Source organism: Leptosomus discolor, chromosome 4 (genome assembly GCF_034619465.1).
Source record: "Leptosomus discolor isolate bLepDis1 chromosome 4, bLepDis1.hap2, whole genome shotgun sequence".
Taxonomy (NCBI): domain Eukaryota; kingdom Metazoa; phylum Chordata; class Aves; order Leptosomiformes; family Leptosomidae; genus Leptosomus; species Leptosomus discolor.
In genome coordinates this window covers 81,474,663-81,492,876 of record NC_141394.1, presented here as the reverse complement: position 1 = coordinate 81,492,876, position 18,214 = coordinate 81,474,663, and the positions used below count along the sequence as shown (strand labels likewise).

The following is an 18,214-nucleotide window of genomic DNA, read 5'->3' as shown; positions in this document are numbered from 1 at the left end:
CTGCCCGAGGTGCTCTCATGAGCGACTGGGCCCTCAAGACAGGGTGAGAACCCAGCCTGAGCTCTGGGACCCGCATTTCTGCCCCGGCCCTCGTCCAGCCCAGCCTCCACCCGCGTGCGCACTCACCGCTAGCCCAGGCTATCCTGGGACAGCACTGCCTGTTGGCGCCCTTATATTTGCTGTCCAATTGTGACTCATCATTTGTGATGTCACAGGCTCCAGATGACGTCACAGGCTCCAGATGACATCACAGGCACGCCCGCCAAACAGCCCCAGCCTTCAGCAACACCCCGGCTCAGCCACTCACAGCTCTTGCTAGGCACTGTCTTTTCCAGGTCTAGGACATTCGCTTCTGTCTTACTAACTCCCTGGGGAGGGTCAGGAAGGGTCAGATTCTTCTCCTGGGCCCCAGTGAACTCACAGACGTACATCAGTGGTGCAGCTCTTTCTTACACTTTTTCCCTAAGCATTGCATGCAGCTCATGGTCAAGGCACCAGTGGAGGCTAGATGGACCAAGCCAGAGCCTAGAGCGTCTGCTCTTCTGCAAAATGCTCCCTGACTCTGTGGCAGCTGAGTAGTCAGCAGCCTCTGCCTTGCGCTGCCCGACAAAGCGATGCACAGACATTCACTCAGATGCAGCATTTATTCAAAGAATGCCATTTGTGGCCAACTTTGCACAATGGAAAGCTCCCACAAGGAACGGACTCTGTGGAAGAGGCGAGAGCAGTTGCTGTCCGGGTGGCAACGGCAGTCTCTGACACCAGCCTCCTTCCAACGGCCCCTCTTCAGCTGCATGGGATCTGACTGCTCAGAGGGTGCTTTCGGTGTGGAGGAAAGGCACAGCAGCACTTCCCACTGTCAATCGAGCGGTGTCTTCTGCGTGTCCTGTGTGCTTGGTTCTGTGGCTCCAGCTCCCCGGGGAGCATGGAGGATGAGGAGATTCTCCATGCGGGCCCCAGCGAACACAGGGAGGCAACATCAGGGCTGCCTCTGGCTTGGTCCCTGCCCAGACGGAGCTGCCAGCGAGAACTGGTGGGCCCAAGCGGAAGGCCGTCCGGGCCACAGCCGGTGTGAACAGAAAACAGGGCGGAATTTGTCACCTTTGTCGCCGCTGTAGTCGTCACCGGCTGCTGTGCCGAGGACACCGTTGAGAGGAGAACACTGCTGCTCTTGGCAGAGGGCTGTGGCACAGGGTTTTCCCTTTCCTCTCTGCGTCCTGACTTCTGCCCTCTTCTTCCCTTCTGTACGAGGTGGCTCTCTGGCATCAGCTGGGACCTCTGCAAGCACGCCCGTTTGGCACATGAAGGCCTCCCTTCATGGCCGTAGAAGAGCAGGCTTAGGAGCCGATCTTGCATTTTGTGGAACTCACGCAGTGCCTGGGCGTGGGCGTCCGGATCCGTCCGCAGGTGCTGGAAGAGGTTGTGTGGCTGGGCTGACCGGAAGGCTGGGGGTAAGCTTATCACCCCGGGCATGTTGTCATTGCCAAAGAAGAAGTGGTTGAGGCGTTTCTCCTCCAGGCAGGTGCCCACGTAACGCAGGATATCCTCCAGCCGCGGCAGAAACAGCCCCCTGCACCAGCCTGACAGGGGAGTGGTGGTCAGGAGGTGCATCACAACCGTCTTGAAGTTATAGGGGGACAAGGCTGTGCCCAGCAGGACGCGGGTGCAGACGTGCAGGCATTTGTGGTGCCAGCTGCCACGCGGGACCTGTCTGGCTCTATGCCTGAAGAACTTGGCCTCTGCCACAGCGTAGCTCTCTGACCATGTTGTGCTTGGGATGGAGAGGGCTTCTGTAGCCTCACTGCTCAGGAAGATGTCTGAGCGGCCTTGCTGCACCCCAAACAGAATCTCAACAAAGAAGGTTCTCCCAGAGGCATTCGTCAGCTGCAGCTTGCAGGAGCGTCTGGAGGGCAGCACCTCCATCTTGTAGCGACGTGACCAAGGCAATGCCACCCAGGCTGACCTCACCGACTTCTGGAACCAGAGGGCAGTTTTGTGCACATCTAGGTAGGAGTCAGTGCAGAAGGTGCCAAGGAGGCTGGGACCCTGACTTCTCTGCAGCTTCGACTTGGCGTGGTGGAGGAAGCACAGCGTGTTCTCCACCAGCTGCTCCCCGGTGCAGGTGCACTGCAGGTCCACGCGGATGCGGGAGTCCTTTGCCGGCATGTCCCCCGTGGTGCCCAGCTCCAGGTGGAAGGCGTGCCCATCGGGGGGCTTCAGGGGCATGAGCAGGGAGTAGACAGCCTCGGCCTCCTCAAGGGGACTCCAACCTTCAAAGGCACAACCCACCCCAATTGGGGACTGCAGTAGCGGTACCGGCAACGAACTTTCTGACAAGATCTTTTGGAAGACGTTGAGGAGATTTTGCACCACCTCCTCCACCACCTGGCTCCTGCACGCCAGCTTCTTCATTGGCCACTGTATGCATCTTGCAAAGATCCTGTCCAGATCCCTCTTGTCATTAGGACCTTCATCTTCACTTTCTTCCTCCTCCCAACCTTCTTCCTCCTCCAAACCTTCTTCCTCTGTCTCACTGATGGAGCTCATCTTGTCTCTGCTTCTTTGCCTGAGCCACCAGCAGAGCCAGATGAGCGTAACCAGGACTGCAGTACCCAGCCAGAATTGCCAGTGCCGCAAGACAGCAAAGAGCAGGGCTCCCCAGTCTGTGTGACTCTGCTCCTGGGTCGCCTGCTCATGGATCCTTTCGCTGAGCTCCTGCAGCAGCTGAGCCATCTCCTGGCTCAGCTGCTGGGCACGCAGCTGCATTTGCTCCGGCGTGGCCTCATCCGACCCTTCACCGACCATCAGTGGGAGCAGGAAGACGATTTCCAGAAACAAGGCGACGAAACTTGCAATCGTCTTGTAAGCCATGGCCTGCAGAAGGAGGGAGAGAAGGGTTTGAGTGGGGTTGGGAGGGAGGGAGCTGGGGGCAGGTAGGAGAGGGGGATAGGAAGCAGCTGGGGAGGCAGCAAGGCCTGCACCCAGCCCCAGCCCGGTGGCAGCGGCACCGTGCCCTGCCCGAGGTGCTCTCATGAGCGACTGGGCCCTCAAGACAGGGTGAGAACCCAGCCTGAGCTCTGGGACCCGCATTTCTGCCCCGGCCCTCGTCCAGCCCAGCCTCCACCCGCGTGCGCACTCACCGCTAGCCCAGGCTATCCTGGGACAGCACTGCCTGTTGGCGCCCTTATATTTGCTGTCCAATTGTGACTCATCATTTGTGATGTCACAGGCTCCAGATGACGTCACAGGCTCCAGATGACATCACAGGCACGCCCGCCAAACAGCCCCAGCCTTCAGCAACACCCCGGCTCAGCCACTCACAGCTCTTGCTAGGCACTGTCTTTTCCAGGTCTAGGACATTCGCTTCTGTCTTACTAACTCCCTGGGGAGGGTCAGGAAGGGTCAGATTCTTCTCCTGGCCCCAGTGAACTCACAGACGTACAGCAGTGGTGCAGCTCTTTCTTACACTTTTTCCCTAAGCATTGCATGCAGCTCATGGTCAAGGCACCAGTGGAGGCTAGATGGACCAAGCCAGAGCGTAGAGCGTCTGCTCTTCTGCAAAATGCTCCCTGACTCTGTGGCAGCTGAGTAGTCAGCAGCCTCTGCCTCGCGCTGCCCGACAAAGCGATGCACAGACACTCACTCAGATGGAGCATTTATTCAAAGAATGCCATTTGTGGCCAACTTTGCACAATGGAAAACTCCCACAAGGAACGGACTCTGTGGAAGAGACGAGAGCAGTTGCTGTCCGGGTGGCAACGGTAGTCTCTGACACCAGCCTCCTTCCAACGGCCCCTCTTCAGCTGCATGGGATCTGACTGCTCAGAGGGTGCTTTCGGTGTGGAGGAAAGGCACAGCAGCACTTCCCACTGTCAATCGAGCGGTGTCTTCTGCGTGTCCTGTGTGCTTGGTTCTGTGGCTCCAGCTCAGCGGGGAGCATGGAGGATGAGGAGATGCTCCATGCGGGCCCCAGCGAACACAGGGAGGCAACATCAGGGCTGCCTCTGGTTTGGTCCCTGCCCAGATGGAGCTGCCGGCGAGAACTGGTGGGCCCAAGCGGAAGGCCGGCCGGGTCACAGCCGGTGTGAACAGAAAACAGGGCAGAATTTGTCACCTTTGTCGGCGCTGTAGTCGTCACCGGCTGCTGTGCTGAGGACACCGTTGAGAGGAGAACACTGCTGCTCTTGGCAGAGGGCTGTGGCACAGGGTTTTCCCTTTCCTCTCTGCGTCCTGACTTCTGCCCTCTTCTTCCCTTCTGTACGAGGTGGCTCTCTGGCATCAGCTGGGACCTCTGCAAGCACGCCCGTTTGGCACATGAAGGCCTCCCTTCATGGCCGTAGAAGAGCAGGCTTAGGAGCCGATCTTGCATTTTGTGGAACTCACGCAGTGCCTGGGCGTGGGCGTCCGGATCCGTCCGCAGGTGCTGGAAGAGGTTGTGTGGCTGGGCTGACCGGAAGGCTGGGGGTAAGCTTATCACCCCGGGCATGTTGTCATTGCCAAAGAAGAAGTGGTTGAGGCGTTTCTCCTCCAGGCAGGTGCCCACGTAACGCAGGATATCCTCCAGCCGCGGCAGAAACAGCCCCCTGCACCAGCCTGACAGGGGAGTGGTGGTCAGGAGGTGCATCACAACCGTCTTGAAGTTATAGGGGGACAAGGCTGTGCCCAGCAGGACGCGGGTGCAGACGTGCAGGCATTTGAGGTGCCAGCTGCCACGCGGGACCTGTCTGGCTCTATGCCTGAAGAACTTGGCCTCTGCCACAGCGTAGCTCTCTGACCATGTTGTGCTTGGGATGGAGAGGGCCTCTGTAGCCTCACTGCTCAGGAAGATGTCTGAGCGGCCTTGCTGCACCCCAAACAGAATCTCAACAAAGAAGGTTCTCCCAGAGGCATTCGTCAGCTGCAGCTTGCAGGAGCGTCTGGAGGGCAGCACCTCCATCTTGTAGCGACGTGACCAAGGCAACGCCACCCAGGCTGACCTCACCGACTTCTGGAACCAGAGGGCAGTTTTGTGCACATCTAGGTAGGAGTCAGTGCAGAAGGTGCCAAGGAGGCTGGGACCCTGACTTCTCTGCAGCTTCTCCTTGGCGTGGTGGAGGAAGCACAGCGTGTTCTCCACCAGCTGCTCCCCGGTGCAGGTGCACTGCAGGTCCACACGGATGCGGGAGTCCTTTGCCGGCATGTCCCCCGTGGTGCCCAGCTCCAGGTGGAAGGCGTGCCCATCGGGGGGCTTCAGGGGCACGAGCAGGGAGTAGACAGCCTCGGTCTCCTCAAGGGGACTCCAACCTTCAAAGGCACAACCCACCCCAACTGGAGACTGCAGTAGCGGTACCGGCAACGAACTTTCTGACAAGATCTTTTGGAAGACGTCGAGGAGATTTTGCACCACCTCCTCCACCACCTGGCTCCTGTAGGCCAGCTTCTTCATTGGCCACTGTATGCATCTTGCAAAGATCCTGTCCAGATCCCTCTTGTCATCAGGACCTTCATCTTCACTTTCTTCCTCCTCCCAACCTTCTTCCTCCTCCAAACCTTCTTCCTCTGTCTCACTGATGGAGCTCATCTTGTCTCTGCTTCTTTGCCTGAGCCACCAGCACAGCCAGATGAGCGTAACCAGGACTGCAGTACCCAGCCAGAATTGCCAGTGCCGCAAGACAGCAAAGAGCAGGGCTCCCCAGTCTGTGTGACTCTGCTCCTGGGTCGTCTGCTCATGGATCCTTTCACTGAGCTCCTGCACCAGCTGAGCCGTCTCCTGGCTCAGCTGCTGGGCACGCAGCTGCATTTGCTCCGGCGTGGCCTCATCCGACCCTTCACCGACCATCAGTGGGAGCAGGAAGACGATTTCCAGAAACAAGGCGACGAAACATGCAATCGTCTTGTAAGCCATGGCCTGCAGAAGGAGGGAGAGAAAGGTTTGAGTGGGGTTGGGAGGGAGGGAGCTGGGGGCAGGTAGGAGAGGGGGATAGGAAGCAGCTGGGGAGGCAGCAAGGCCTGCACCCAGCCCCAGCCCGGTGGCAGCGGCACCGTGCCCTGCCCGAGGTGCTCTCATGAGCGACTGGGCCCTCAAGACAGGGTGAGAACCCAGCCTGAGCTCTGGGACCCGCATTTCTGCCCCGGCCCTCGTCCAGCCCAGCCTCCACCCGCGTGCGCACTCACCGCTAGCCCAGGCTATCCTGGGACAGCACTGCCTGTTGGCGCCCTTATATTTGCTGTCCAATTGTGACTCATCATTTGTGATGTCACAGGCTCCAGATGACGTCACAGGCTCCAGATGACATCACAGGCACGCCCGCCAAACAGCCCCAGCCTTCAGCAACACCCCGGCTCAGCCACTCACAGCTCTTGCTAGGCACTGTCTTTTCCAGGTCTAGGACATTCGCTTCTGTCTTACTAACTCCCTGGGGAGGGTCAGGAAGGGTCAGATTCTTCTCCTGGGCCCCAGTGAACTCACAGACGTACATCAGTGGTGCAGCTCTTTCTTACACTTTTTCCCTAAGCATTGCATGCAGCTCATGGTCAAGGCACCAGTGGAGGCTAGATGGACCAAGCCAGAGCCTAGAGCGTCTGCTCTTCTGCAAAATGCTCCCTGACTCTGTGGCAGCTGAGTAGTCAGCAGCCTCTGCCTCGCGCTGCCCGACAAAGCGATGCACAGACACTCACTCAGATGCAGCATTTATTCAAAGAATGCCATTTGTGGCCAACTTTGCACAATGGAAAACTCCCACAAGGAACGGACTCTGTGGAAGAGACGAGAGCAGTTGCTGTCCGGGTGGCAACGGTAGTCTCTGACACCAGCCTCCTTCCAACGGCCCCTCTTCAGCTGCATGGGATCTGACTGCTCAGAGGGTGCTTTCGGTGTGGAGGAAAGGCACAGCAGCACTTCCCACTGTCAATCGAGCGGTGTCTTCTGCGTGTCCTGTGTGCTTGGTTCTGTGGCTCCAGCTCCCCGGGGAGCATGGAGGATGAGGAGATGCTCCATGCGGGCCCCAGCGAACACAGGGAGGCAACATCAGGGCTGCCTCTGGTTTGGTCCCTGCCCAGATGGAGCTGCCGGCGAGAACTGGTGGGCCCAAGCGGAAGGCCGGCCGGGTCACAGCCGGTGTGAACAGAAAACAGGGCAGAATTTGTCACCTTTGTCGGCGCTGTAGTCGTCACCGGCTGCTGTGCTGAGGACACCGTTGAGAGGAGAACACTGCTGCTCTTGGCAGAGGGCTGTGGCACAGGGTTTTCCCTTTCCTCTCTGCGTCCTGACTTCTGCCCTCTTCTTCCCTTCTGTACGAGGTGGCTCTCTGGCATCAGCTGGGACCTCTGCAAGCACGTCCGTTTGGCACATGAAGGCCTCCCTTCATGGCCGTAGAAGAGCAGGCTTAGGAGCCGATCTTGCATTTTGTGGAACTCACGCAGTGCCTGGGCGTGGGCGTCCGGATCCGTCCGCAGGTGCTGGAAGAGGTTGTGTGGCTGGGCTGACCGGAAGGCTGGGGGTAAGCTTATCACCCCGGGCATGTTGTCATTGCCAAAGAAGAAGTGGTTGAGGCGTTTCTCCTCCAGGCAGGTGCCCACGTAATGCAGGATATCCTCCAGCCGCGGCAGAAACAGCCCCCTGCACCAGCCTGACAGGGGAGTGGTGGTCAGGAGGTGCATCACAACCGTCTTGAAGTTATAGGGGGACAAGGCTGTGCCCAGCAGGACGCGGGTGCAGACGTGCAGGCATTTGAGGTGCCAGCTGCCACGCGGGACCTGTCTGGCTCTATGCCTGAAGAACTTGGCCTCTGCCACAGCGTAGCTCTCTGACCATGTTGTGCTTGGGATGGAGAGGGCCTCTGTAGCCTCACTGCTCAGGAAGATGTCTGAGCGGCCTTGCTGCACCCCAAACAGAATCTCAACAAAGAAGGTTCTCCCAGAGGCATTCGTCAGCTGCAGCTTGCAGGAGCGTCTGGAGGGCAGCACCTCCATCTTGTAGCGACGTGACCAAGGCAACGCCACCCAGGCTGACCTCACCGACTTCTGGAACCAGAGGGCAGTTTTGTGCACATCTAGGTAGGAGTCAGTGCAGAAGGTGCCAAGGAGGCTGGGACCCTGACTTCTCTGCAGCTTCTCCTTGGCGTGGTGGAGGAAGCACAGCGTGTTCTCCACCAGCTGCTCCCCGGTGCAGGTGCACTGCAGGTCCACACGGATGCGGGAGTCCTTTGCCGGCATGTCCCCCGTGGTGCCCAGCTCCAGGTGGAAGGCGTGCCCATCGGGGGGCTTCAGGGGCACGAGCAGGGAGTAGACAGCCTCGGTCTCCTCAAGGGGACTCCAACCTTCAAAGGCACAACCCACCCCAACTGGAGACTGCAGTAGCGGTACCGGCAACGAACTTTCTGACAAGATCTTTTGGAAGACGTCGAGGAGATTTTGCACCACCTCCTCCACCACCTGGCTCCTGTAGGCCAGCTTCTTCATTGGCCACTGTATGCATCTTGCAAAGATCCTGTCCAGATCCCTCTTGTCATCAGGACCTTCATCTTCACTTTCTTCCTCCTCCCAACCTTCTTCCTCCTCCAAACCTTCTTCCTCTGTCTCACTGATGGAGCTCATCTTGTCTCTGCTTCTTTGCCTGAGCCACCAGCACAGCCAGATGAGCGTAACCAGGACTGCAGTACCCAGCCAGAATTGCCAGTGCCGCAAGACAGCAAAGAGCAGGGCTCCCCAGTCTGTGTGACTCTGCTCCTGGGTCGTCTGCTCATGGATCCTTTCACTGAGCTCCTGCACCAGCTGAGCCGTCTCCTGGCTCAGCTGCTGGGCACGCAGCTGCATTTGCTCCGGCGTGGCCTCATCCGACCCTTCACCGACCATCAGTGGGAGCAGGAAGACGATTTCCAGAAACAAGGCGACGAAACATGCAATCGTCTTGTAAGCCATGGCCTGCAGAAGGAGGGAGAGAAAGGTTTGAGTGGGGTTGGGAGGGAGGGAGCTGGGGGCAGGTAGGAGAGGGGGATAGGAAGCAGCTGGGGAGGCAGCAAGGCCTGCACCCAGCCCCAGCCCGGTGGCAGCGGCACCGTGCCCTGCCCGAGGTGCTCTCATGAGCGACTGGGCCCTCAAGACAGGGTGAGAACCCAGCCTGAGCTCTGGGACCCGCATTTCTGCCCCGGCCCTCGTCCAGCCCAGCCTCCACCCGCGTGCGCACTCACCGCTAGCCCAGGCTATCCTGGGACAGCACTGCCTGTTGGCGCCCTTATATTTGCTGTCCAATTGTGACTCATCATTTGTGATGTCACAGGCTCCAGATGACGTCACAGGCTCCAGATGACATCACAGGCACGCCCGCCAAACAGCCCCAGCCTTCAGCAACACCCCGGCTCAGCCACTCACAGCTCTTGCTAGGCACTGTCTTTTCCAGGTCTAGGACATTCGCTTCTGTCTTACTAACTCCCTGGGGAGGGTCAGGAAGGGTCAGATTCTTCTCCTGGGCCCCAGTGAACTCACAGACGTACATCAGTGGTGCAGCTCTTTCTTACACTTTTTCCCTAAGCATTGCATGCAGCTCATGGTCAAGGCACCAGTGGAGGCTAGATGGACCAAGCCAGAGCCTAGAGCGTCTGCTCTTCTGCAAAATGCTCCCTGACTCTGTGGCAGCTGAGTAGTCAGCAGCCTCTGCCTTGCGCTGCCCGACAAAGCGATGCACAGACATTCACTCAGATGCAGCATTTATTCAAAGAATGCCATTTGTGGCCAACTTTGCACAATGGAAAGCTCCCACAAGGAACGGACTCTGTGGAAGAGGCGAGAGCAGTTGCTGTCCGGGTGGCAACGGCAGTCTCTGACACCAGCCTCCTTCCAACGGCCCCTCTTCAGCTGCATGGGATCTGACTGCTCAGAGGGTGCTTTCGGTGTGGAGGAAAGGCACAGCAGCACTTCCCACTGTCAATCGAGCGGTGTCTTCTGCGTGTCCTGTGTGCTTGGTTCTGTGGCTCCAGCTCCCCGGGGAGCATGGAGGATGAGGAGATTCTCCATGCGGGCCCCAGCGAACACAGGGAGGCAACATCAGGGCTGCCTCTGGCTTGGTCCCTGCCCAGACGGAGCTGCCAGCGAGAACTGGTGGGCCCAAGCGGAAGGCCGTCCGGGCCACAGCCGGTGTGAACAGAAAACAGGGCGGAATTTGTCACCTTTGTCGCCGCTGTAGTCGTCACCGGCTGCTGTGCCGAGGACACCGTTGAGAGGAGAACACTGCTGCTCTTGGCAGAGGGCTGTGGCACAGGGTTTTCCCTTTCCTCTCTGCGTCCTGACTTCTGCCCTCTTCTTCCCTTCTGTACGAGGTGGCTCTCTGGCATCAGCTGGGACCTCTGCAAGCACGCCCGTTTGGCACATGAAGGCCTCCCTTCATGGCCGTAGAAGAGCAGGCTTAGGAGCCGATCTTGCATTTTGTGGAACTCACGCAGTGCCTGGGCGTGGGCGTCCGGATCCGTCCGCAGGTGCTGGAAGAGGTTGTGTGGCTGGGCTGACCGGAAGGCTGGGGGCAAGCTTATCACCCCGGGCATGTTGTCATTGCCAAAGAAGAAGTGGTTGAGGCGTTTCTCCTCCAGGCAGGTGCCCACGTAACGCAGGATATCCTCCAGCCGCGGCAGAAACAGCCCCCTGCACCAGCCTGACAGGGGAGTGGTGGTCAGGAGGTGCATCACAACCGTCTTGAAGTTATAGGGGGACAAGGCTGTGCCCAGCAGGACGCGGGTGCAGACGTGCAGGCATTTGTGGTGCCAGCTGCCACGCGGGACCTGTCTGGCTCTATGCCTGAAGAACTTGGCCTCTGCCACAGCGTAGCTCTCTGACCATGTTGTGCTTGGGATGGAGAGGGCTTCTGTAGCCTCACTGCTCAGGAAGATGTCTGAGCGGCCTTGCTGCACCCCAAACAGAATCTCAACAAAGAAGGTTCTCCCAGAGGCATTCGTCAGCTGCAGCTTGCAGGAGCGTCTGGAGGGCAGCACCTCCATCTTGTAGCGACGTGACCAAGGCAATGCCACCCAGGCTGACCTCACCGACTTCTGGAACCAGAGGGCAGTTTTGTGCACATCTAGGTAGGAGTCAGTGCAGAAGGTGCCAAGGAGGCTGGGACCCTGACTTCTCTGCAGCTTCGACTTGGCGTGGTGGAGGAAGCACAGCGTGTTCTCCACCAGCTGCTCCCCGGTGCAGGTGCACTGCAGGTCCACGCGGATGCGGGAGTCCTTTGCCGGCATGTCCCCCGTGGTGCCCAGCTCCAGGTGGAAGGCGTGCCCATCGGGGGGCTTCAGGGGCACGAGCAGGGAGTAGACAGCCTCGGCCTCCTCAAGGGGACTCCAACCTTCAAAGGCACAACCCACCCCAATTGGGGACTGCAGTAGCGGTACCGGCAACGAACTTTCTGACAAGATCTTTTGGAAGACGTTGAGGAGATTTTGCACCACCTCCTCCACCACTTGGCTCCTGCACGCCAGCTTCTTCATTGGCCACTGTATGCATCTTGCAAAGATCCTGTCCAGATCCCTCTTGTCATTAGGACCTTCATCTTCACTTTCTTCCTCCTCCCAACCTTCTTCCTCCTCCAAACCTTCTTCCTCTGTCTCACTGATGGAGCTCATCTTGTCTCTGCTTCTTTGCCTGAGCCACCAGCAGAGCCAGATGAGCGTAACCAGGACTGCAGTACCCAGCCAGAATTGCCAGTGCCGCAAGACAGCAAAGAGCAGGGCTCCCCAGTCTGTGTGACTCTGCTCCTGGGTCGCCTGCTCATGGATCCTTTCGCTGAGCTCCTGCAGCAGCTGAGCCATCTCCTGGCTCAGCTGCTGGGCACGCAGCTGCATTTGCTCCGGCGTGGCCTCATCCGACCCTTCACCGACCATCAGTGGGAGCAGGAAGACGATTTCCAGAAACAAGGCGACGAAACTTGCAATCGTCTTGTAAGCCATGGCCTGCAGAAGGAGGGAGAGAAGGGTTTGAGTGGGGTTGGGAGGGAGGGAGCTGGGGGCAGGTAGGAGAGGGGGATAGGAAGCAGCTGGGGAGGCAGCAAGGCCTGCACCCAGCCCCAGCCCGGTGGCAGCGGCACCGTGCCCTGCCCGAGGTGCTCTCATGAGCGACTGGGCCCTCAAGACAGGGTGAGAACCCAGCCTGAGCTCTGGGACCCGCATTTCTGCCCCGGCCCTCGTCCAGCCCAGCCTCCACCCGCGTGCGCACTCACCGCTAGCCCAGGCTATCCTGGGACAGCACTGCCTGTTGGCGCCCTTATATTTGCTGTCCAATTGTGACTCATCATTTGTGATGTCACAGGCTCCAGATGACGTCACAGGCTCCAGATGACATCACAGGCACGCCCGCCAAACAGCCCCAGCCTTCAGCAACACCCCGGCTCAGCCACTCACAGCTCTTGCTAGGCACTGTCTTTTCCAGGTCTAGGACATTCGCTTCTGTCTTACTAACTCCCTGGGGAGGGTCAGGAAGGGTCAGATTCTTCTCCTGGCCCCAGTGAACTCACAGACGTACAGCAGTGGTGCAGCTCTTTCTTACACTTTTTCCCTAAGCATTGCATGCAGCTCATGGTCAAGGCACCAGTGGAGGCTAGATGGACCAAGCCAGAGCCTAGAGCGTCTGCTCTTCTGCAAAATGCTCCCTGACTCTGTGGCAGCTGAGTAGTCAGCAGCCTCTGCCTCGCGCTGCCCGACAAAGCGATGCACAGACACTCACTCAGATGCAGCATTTATTCAAAGAATGCCATTTGTGGCCAACTTTGCACAATGGAAAACTCCCACAAGGAACGGACTCTGTGGAAGAGACGAGAGCAGTTGCTGTCCGGGTGGCAACGGTAGTCTCTGACACCAGCCTCCTTCCAACGGCCCCTCTTCAGCTGCATGGGATCTGACTGCTCAGAGGGTGCTTTCGGTGTGGAGGAAAGGCACAGCAGCACTTCCCACTGTCAATCGAGCGGTGTCTTCTGCGTGTCCTGTGTGCTTGGTTCTGTGGCTCCAGCTCCCCGGGGAGCATGGAGGATGAGGAGATGCTCCATGCGGGCCCCAGCGAACACAGGGAGGCAACATCAGGGCTGCCTCTGGTTTGGTCCCTGCCCAGATGGAGCTGCCGGCGAGAACTGGTGGGCCCAAGCGGAAGGCCGGCCGGGTCACAGCCGGTGTGAACAGAAAACAGGGCAGAATTTGTCACCTTTGTCGGCGCTGTAGTCGTCACCGGCTGCTGTGCCGAGGACACCGTTGAGAGGAGAACACTGCTGCTCTTGGCAGAGGGCTGTGGCACAGGGTTTTCCCTTTCCTCTCTGCGTCCTGACTTCTGCCCTCTTCTTCCCTTCTGTACGAGGTGGCTCTCTGGCATCAGCTGGGACCTCTGCAAGCACGTCCGTTTGGCACATGAAGGCCTCCCTTCATGGCCGTAGAAGAGCAGGCTTAGGAGCCGATCTTGCATTTTGTGGAACTCACGCAGTGCCTGGGCGTGGGCGTCCGGATCCGTCCGCAGGTGCTGGAAGAGGTTGTGTGGCTGGGCTGACCGGAAGGCTGGGGGTAAGCTTATCACCCCGGGCATGTTGTCATTGCCAAAGAAGAAGTGGTTGAGGCGTTTCTCCTCCAGGCAGGTGCCCACGTAATGCAGGATATCCTCCAGCCGCGGCAGAAACAGCCCCCTGCACCAGCCTGACAGGGGAGTGGTGGTCAGGAGGTGCATCACAACCGTCTTGAAGTTATAGGGGGACAAGGCTGTGCCCAGCAGGACGCGGGTGCAGACGTGCAGGCATTTGAGGTGCCAGCTGCCACGCGGGACCTGTCTGGCTCTATGCCTGAAGAACTTGGCCTCTGCCACAGCGTAGCTCTCTGACCATGTTGTGCTTGGGATGGAGAGGGCCTCTGTAGCCTCACTGCTCAGGAAGATGTCTGAGCGGCCTTGCTGCACCCGAAACAGAATCTCAACAAAGAAGGTTCTCCCAGAGGCATTCGTCAGCTGCAGCTTGCAGGAGCGTCTGGAGGGCAGCACCTCCATCTTGTAGCGACGTGACCAAGGCAATGCCACCCAGGCTGACCTCACCGACTTCTGGAACCAGAGGGCAGTTTTGTGCACATCTAGGTAGGAGTCAGTGCAGAAGGTGCCAAGGAGGCTGGGACCCTGACTTCTCTGCAGCTTCGACTTGGCGTGGTGGAGGAAGCACAGCGTGTTCTCCACCAGCTGCTCCCCGGTGCAGGTGCACTGCAGGTCCACGCGGATGCGGGAGTCCTTTGCCGGCATGTCCCCCGTGGTGCCCAGCTCCAGGTGGAAGGCGTGCCCATCGGGGGGCTTCAGGGGCACGAGCAGGGAGTAGACAGCCTCGGCCTCCTCAAGGGGACTCCAACCTTCAAAGGCACAACCCACCCCAATTGGGGACTGCAGTAGCGGTACCGGCAACGAACTTTCTGACAAGATCTTTTGGAAGACGTTGAGGAGATTTTGCACCACCTCCTCCACCACTTGGCTCCTGCACGCCAGCTTCTTCATTGGCCACTGTATGCATCTTGCAAAGATCCTGTCCAGATCCCTCTTGTCATTAGGACCTTCATCTTCACTTTCTTCCTCCTCCCAACCTTCTTCCTCCTCCAAACCTTCTTCCTCTGTCTCACTGATGGAGCTCATCTTGTCTCTGCTTCTTTGCCTGAGCCACCAGCAGAGCCAGATGAGCGTAACCAGGACTGCAGTACCCAGCCAGAATTGCCAGTGCCGCAAGACAGCAAAGAGCAGGGCTCCCCAGTCTGTGTGACTCTGCTCCTGGGTCGCCTGCTCATGGATCCTTTCGCTGAGCTCCTGCAGCAGCTGAGCCATCTCCTGGCTCAGCTGCTGGGCACGCAGCTGCATTTGCTCCGGCGTGGCCTCATCCGACCCTTCACCGACCATCAGTGGGAGCAGGAAGACGATTTCCAGAAACAAGGCGACGAAACTTGCAATCGTCTTGTAAGCCATGGCCTGCAGAAGGAGGGAGAGAAGGGTTTGAGTGGGGTTGGGAGGGAGGGAGCTGGGGGCAGGTAGGAGAGGGGGATAGGAAGCAGCTGGGGAGGCAGCAAGGCCTGCACCCAGCCCCAGCCCGGTGGCAGCGGCACCGTGCCCTGCCCGAGGTGCTCTCATGAGCGACTGGGCCCTCAAGACAGGGTGAGAACCCAGCCTGAGCTCTGGGACCCGCATTTCTGCCCCGGCCCTCGTCCAGCCCAGCCTCCACCCGCGTGCGCACTCACCGCTAGCCCAGGCTATCCTGGGACAGCACTGCCTGTTGGCGCCCTTATATTTGCTGTCCAATTGTGACTCATCATTTGTGATGTCACAGGCTCCAGATGACGTCACAGGCTCCAGATGACATCACAGGCACGCCCGCCAAACAGCCCCAGCCTTCAGCAACACCCCGGCTCAGCCACTCACAGCTCTTGCTAGGCACTGTCTTTTCCAGGTCTAGGACATTCGCTTCTGTCTTACTAACTCCCTGGGGAGGGTCAGGAAGGGTCAGATTCTTCTCCTGGCCCCAGTGAACTCACAGACGTACAGCAGTGGTGCAGCTCTTTCTTACACTTTTTCCCTAAGCATTGCATGCAGCTCATGGTCAAGGCACCAGTGGAGGCTAGATGGACCAAGCCAGAGCCTAGAGCGTCTGCTCTTCTGCAAAATGCTCCCTGACTCTGTGGCAGCTGAGTAGTCAGCAGCCTCTGCCTCGCGCTGCCCGACAAAGCGATGCACAGACACTCACTCAGATGCAGCATTTATTCAAAGAATGCCATTTGTGGCCAACTTTGCACAATGGAAAACTCCCACAAGGAACGGACTCTGTGGAAGAGACGAGAGCAGTTGCTGTCCGGGTGGCAACGGTAGTCTCTGACACCAGCCTCCTTCCAACGGCCCCTCTTCAGCTGCATGGGATCTGACTGCTCAGAGGGTGCTTTCGGTGTGGAGGAAAGGCACAGCAGCACTTCCCACTGTCAATCGAGCGGTGTCTTCTGCGTGTCCTGTGTGCTTGGTTCTGTGGCTCCAGCTCCCCGGGGAGCATGGAGGATGAGGAGATGCTCCATGCGGGCCCCAGCGAACACAGGGAGGCAACATCAGGGCTGCCTCTGGTTTGGTCCCTGCCCAGATGGAGCTGCCGGCGAGAACTGGTGGGCCCAAGCGGAAGGCCGGCCGGGTCACAGCCGGTGTGAACAGAAAACAGGGCAGAATTTGTCACCTTTGTCGGCGCTGTAGTCGTCACCGGCTGCTGTGCCGAGGACACCGTTGAGAGGAGAACACTGCTGCTCTTGGCAGAGGGCTGTGGCACAGGGTTTTCCCTTTCCTCTCTGCGTCCTGACTTCTGCCCTCTTCTTCCCTTCTGTACGAGGTGGCTCTCTGGCATCAGCTGGGACCTCTGCAAGCACGTCCGTTTGGCACATGAAGGCCTCCCTTCATGGCCGTAGAAGAGCAGGCTTAGGAGCCGATCTTGCATTTTGTGGAACTCACGCAGTGCCTGGGCGTGGGCGTCCGGATCCGTCCGCAGGTGCTGGAAGAGGTTGTGTGGCTGGGCTGACCGGAAGGCTGGGGGTAAGCTTATCACCCCGGGCATGTTGTCATTGCCAAAGAAGAAGTGGTTGAGGCGTTTCTCCTCCAGGCAGGTGCCCACGTAATGCAGGATATCCTCCAGCCGCGGCAGAAACAGCCCCCTGCACCAGCCTGACAGGGGAGTGGTGGTCAGGAGGTGCATCACAACCGTCTTGAAGTTATAGGGGGACAAGGCTGTGCCCAGCAGGACGCGGGTGCAGACGTGCAGGCATTTGAGGTGCCAGCTGCCACGCGGGACCTGTCTGGCTCTATGCCTGAAGAACTTGGCCTCTGCCACAGCGTAGCTCTCTGACCATGTTGTGCTTGGGATGGAGAGGGCCTCTGTAGCCTCACTGCTCAGGAAGATGTCTGAGCGGCCTTGCTGCACCCCAAACAGAATCTCAACAAAGAAGGTTCTCCCAGAGGCATTCGTCAGCTGCAGCTTGCAGGAGCGTCTGGAGGGCAGCACCTCCATCTTGTAGCGACGTGACCAAGGCAACGCCACCCAGGCTGACCTCACCGACTTCTGGAACCAGAGGGCAGTTTTGTGCACATCTAGGTAGGAGTCAGTGCAGAAGGTGCCAAGGAGGCTGGGACCCTGACTTCTCTGCAGCTTCTCCTTGGCGTGGTGGAGGAAGCACAGCGTGTTCTCCACCAGCTGCTCCCCGGTGCAGGTGCACTGCAGGTCCACACGGATGCGGGAGTCCTTTGCCGGCATGTCCCCCGTGGTGCCCAGCTCCAGGTGGAAGGCGTGCCCATCGGGGGGCTTCAGGGGCACGAGCAGGGAGTAGACAGCCTCGGTCTCCTCAAGGGGACTCCAACCTTCAAAGGCACAACCCACCCCAACTGGGGACTGCAGTAGCGGTACCGGCAACGAACTTTCTGACAAGATCTTTTGGAAGACGTTGAGGAGATTTTGCACCACCTCCTCCACCACCTGGCTCCTGTAGGCCAGCTTCTTCATTGGCCACTGTATGCATCTTGCAAAGATCCTGTCCAGATCCCTCTTGTCATCAGGACCTTCATCTTCACTTTCTTCCTCCTCCCAACCTTCTTCCTCCTCCAAACCTTCTTCCTCTGTCTCACTGATGGAGCTCATCTTGTCTCTGCTTCTTTGCCTGAGCCACCAGCAGAGCCAGATGAGCGTAACCAGGACTGCAGTACCCAGCCAGAATTGCCAGTGCCGCAAGACAGCAAAGAGCAGGGCTCCCCAGTCTGTGTGACTCTGCTCCTGGGTCGTCTGCTCATGGATCCTTTCGCTGAGCTCCTGCACCAGCTGAGCCGTCTCCTGGCTCAGCTGCTGGGCACGCAGCTGCATTTGCTCCGGCGTGGCCTCATCCGACCCTTCACCGACCATCAGTGGGAGCAGGAAGACGATTTCCAGAAACAAGGCGACGAAACATGCAATCGTCTTGTAAGCCATGGCCTGCAGAAGGAGGGAGAGAAGGGTTTGAGTGGGGTTGGGAGGGAGGGAGCTGGGGGCAGGTAGGAGAGGGGGATAGGAAGCAGCTGGGGAGGCAGCAAGGCCTGCACCCAGCCCCAGCCCGGTGGCAGCGGCACCGTGCCCTGCCCGAGGTGCTCTCATGAGCGACTGGGCCCTCAAGACAGGGTGAGAACCCAGCCTGAGCTCTGGGACCCGCATTTCTGCCCCGGCCCTCGTCCAGCCCAGCCTCCACCCGCGTGCACACTCACCGCTAGC

General features: G+C 58.9%; 6 protein-coding genes across 6 annotated transcripts; all 6 read right to left on the bottom strand.

Moving 5' to 3' along the window:
- Positions 1-209: 209 nt before the first annotated feature.
- Positions 210-2,871, bottom strand: LOC147415707 (inositol 1,4,5-trisphosphate receptor-interacting protein-like 1). The gene is made up of 2 exons (XM_086464847.1): positions 1,249-2,871; positions 210-368 (listed from the first exon to the last, which is right to left on the bottom strand). Exons 1-2 carry the CDS (start codon positions 2,869-2,871, stop codon positions 210-212), a joined length of 1,782 nt encoding a protein of 593 aa, XP_086320973.1.
- Positions 2,872-3,223: 352 nt separating this feature from the next.
- On the bottom strand, positions 3,224-5,884 carry LOC147415706 (inositol 1,4,5-trisphosphate receptor-interacting protein-like 1). The gene is made up of 2 exons (XM_086464846.1): positions 4,262-5,884; positions 3,224-3,382 (listed from the first exon to the last, which is right to left on the bottom strand). The coding sequence occupies exons 1-2, from the start codon at positions 5,882-5,884 to the stop codon at positions 3,224-3,226; spliced, it is 1,782 nt and encodes a 593-aa protein (XP_086320972.1).
- A 352-nt stretch (positions 5,885-6,236) lies between these two features.
- Positions 6,237-8,898, bottom strand: LOC147415705 (inositol 1,4,5-trisphosphate receptor-interacting protein-like 1). Its single transcript, XM_086464845.1, has 2 exons — positions 7,276-8,898; positions 6,237-6,395 (listed from the first exon to the last, which is right to left on the bottom strand). The coding sequence occupies exons 1-2, from the start codon at positions 8,896-8,898 to the stop codon at positions 6,237-6,239; spliced, it is 1,782 nt and encodes a 593-aa protein (XP_086320971.1).
- A 352-nt stretch (positions 8,899-9,250) lies between these two features.
- LOC147415704 (inositol 1,4,5-trisphosphate receptor-interacting protein-like 1) lies at positions 9,251-11,912 on the bottom strand. The gene is made up of 2 exons (XM_086464844.1): positions 10,290-11,912; positions 9,251-9,409 (listed from the first exon to the last, which is right to left on the bottom strand). The coding sequence occupies exons 1-2, from the start codon at positions 11,910-11,912 to the stop codon at positions 9,251-9,253; spliced, it is 1,782 nt and encodes a 593-aa protein (XP_086320970.1).
- Positions 11,913-12,264: 352 nt separating this feature from the next.
- Positions 12,265-14,925, bottom strand: LOC147415703 (inositol 1,4,5-trisphosphate receptor-interacting protein-like 1). Its single transcript, XM_086464843.1, has 2 exons — positions 13,303-14,925; positions 12,265-12,423 (listed from the first exon to the last, which is right to left on the bottom strand). Exons 1-2 carry the CDS (start codon positions 14,923-14,925, stop codon positions 12,265-12,267), a joined length of 1,782 nt encoding a protein of 593 aa, XP_086320969.1.
- A 352-nt stretch (positions 14,926-15,277) lies between these two features.
- LOC147415702 (inositol 1,4,5-trisphosphate receptor-interacting protein-like 1) lies at positions 15,278-17,938 on the bottom strand. Its single transcript, XM_086464842.1, has 2 exons — positions 16,316-17,938; positions 15,278-15,436 (listed from the first exon to the last, which is right to left on the bottom strand). The coding sequence occupies exons 1-2, from the start codon at positions 17,936-17,938 to the stop codon at positions 15,278-15,280; spliced, it is 1,782 nt and encodes a 593-aa protein (XP_086320968.1).
- Positions 17,939-18,214: the final 276 nt, after the last annotated feature.

Bases quoted from the DNA above. Each gene is read 5' to 3' on its own strand.
- LOC147415706 (XM_086464846.1), bottom strand. From the start codon at position 5,884: ATGGCTTACAAGACGATTGCATGTTTCGTCGCCTTGTTTCTGGAAATC. The intron at 3,383-4,261 runs GTACAGAAGGGA...GACCCTCCCCAG, and splicing joins TGATGCCAGAGAGCCACCTC to GGAGTTAGTAAGACAGAAGC.
- LOC147415702 (XM_086464842.1), bottom strand. From the start codon at position 17,938: ATGGCTTACAAGACGATTGCATGTTTCGTCGCCTTGTTTCTGGAAATC. The intron at 15,437-16,315 runs GTACAGAAGGGA...GACCCTCCCCAG, and splicing joins TGATGCCAGAGAGCCACCTC to GGAGTTAGTAAGACAGAAGC.
- LOC147415704 (XM_086464844.1), bottom strand. From the start codon at position 11,912: ATGGCTTACAAGACGATTGCAAGTTTCGTCGCCTTGTTTCTGGAAATC. The intron at 9,410-10,289 runs GTACAGAAGGGA...GACCCTCCCCAG, and splicing joins TGATGCCAGAGAGCCACCTC to GGAGTTAGTAAGACAGAAGC.
- LOC147415705 (XM_086464845.1), bottom strand. From the start codon at position 8,898: ATGGCTTACAAGACGATTGCATGTTTCGTCGCCTTGTTTCTGGAAATC. The intron at 6,396-7,275 runs GTACAGAAGGGA...GACCCTCCCCAG, and splicing joins TGATGCCAGAGAGCCACCTC to GGAGTTAGTAAGACAGAAGC.
- LOC147415707 (XM_086464847.1), bottom strand. From the start codon at position 2,871: ATGGCTTACAAGACGATTGCAAGTTTCGTCGCCTTGTTTCTGGAAATC. The intron at 369-1,248 runs GTACAGAAGGGA...GACCCTCCCCAG, and splicing joins TGATGCCAGAGAGCCACCTC to GGAGTTAGTAAGACAGAAGC.
- LOC147415703 (XM_086464843.1), bottom strand. From the start codon at position 14,925: ATGGCTTACAAGACGATTGCAAGTTTCGTCGCCTTGTTTCTGGAAATC. The intron at 12,424-13,302 runs GTACAGAAGGGA...GACCCTCCCCAG, and splicing joins TGATGCCAGAGAGCCACCTC to GGAGTTAGTAAGACAGAAGC.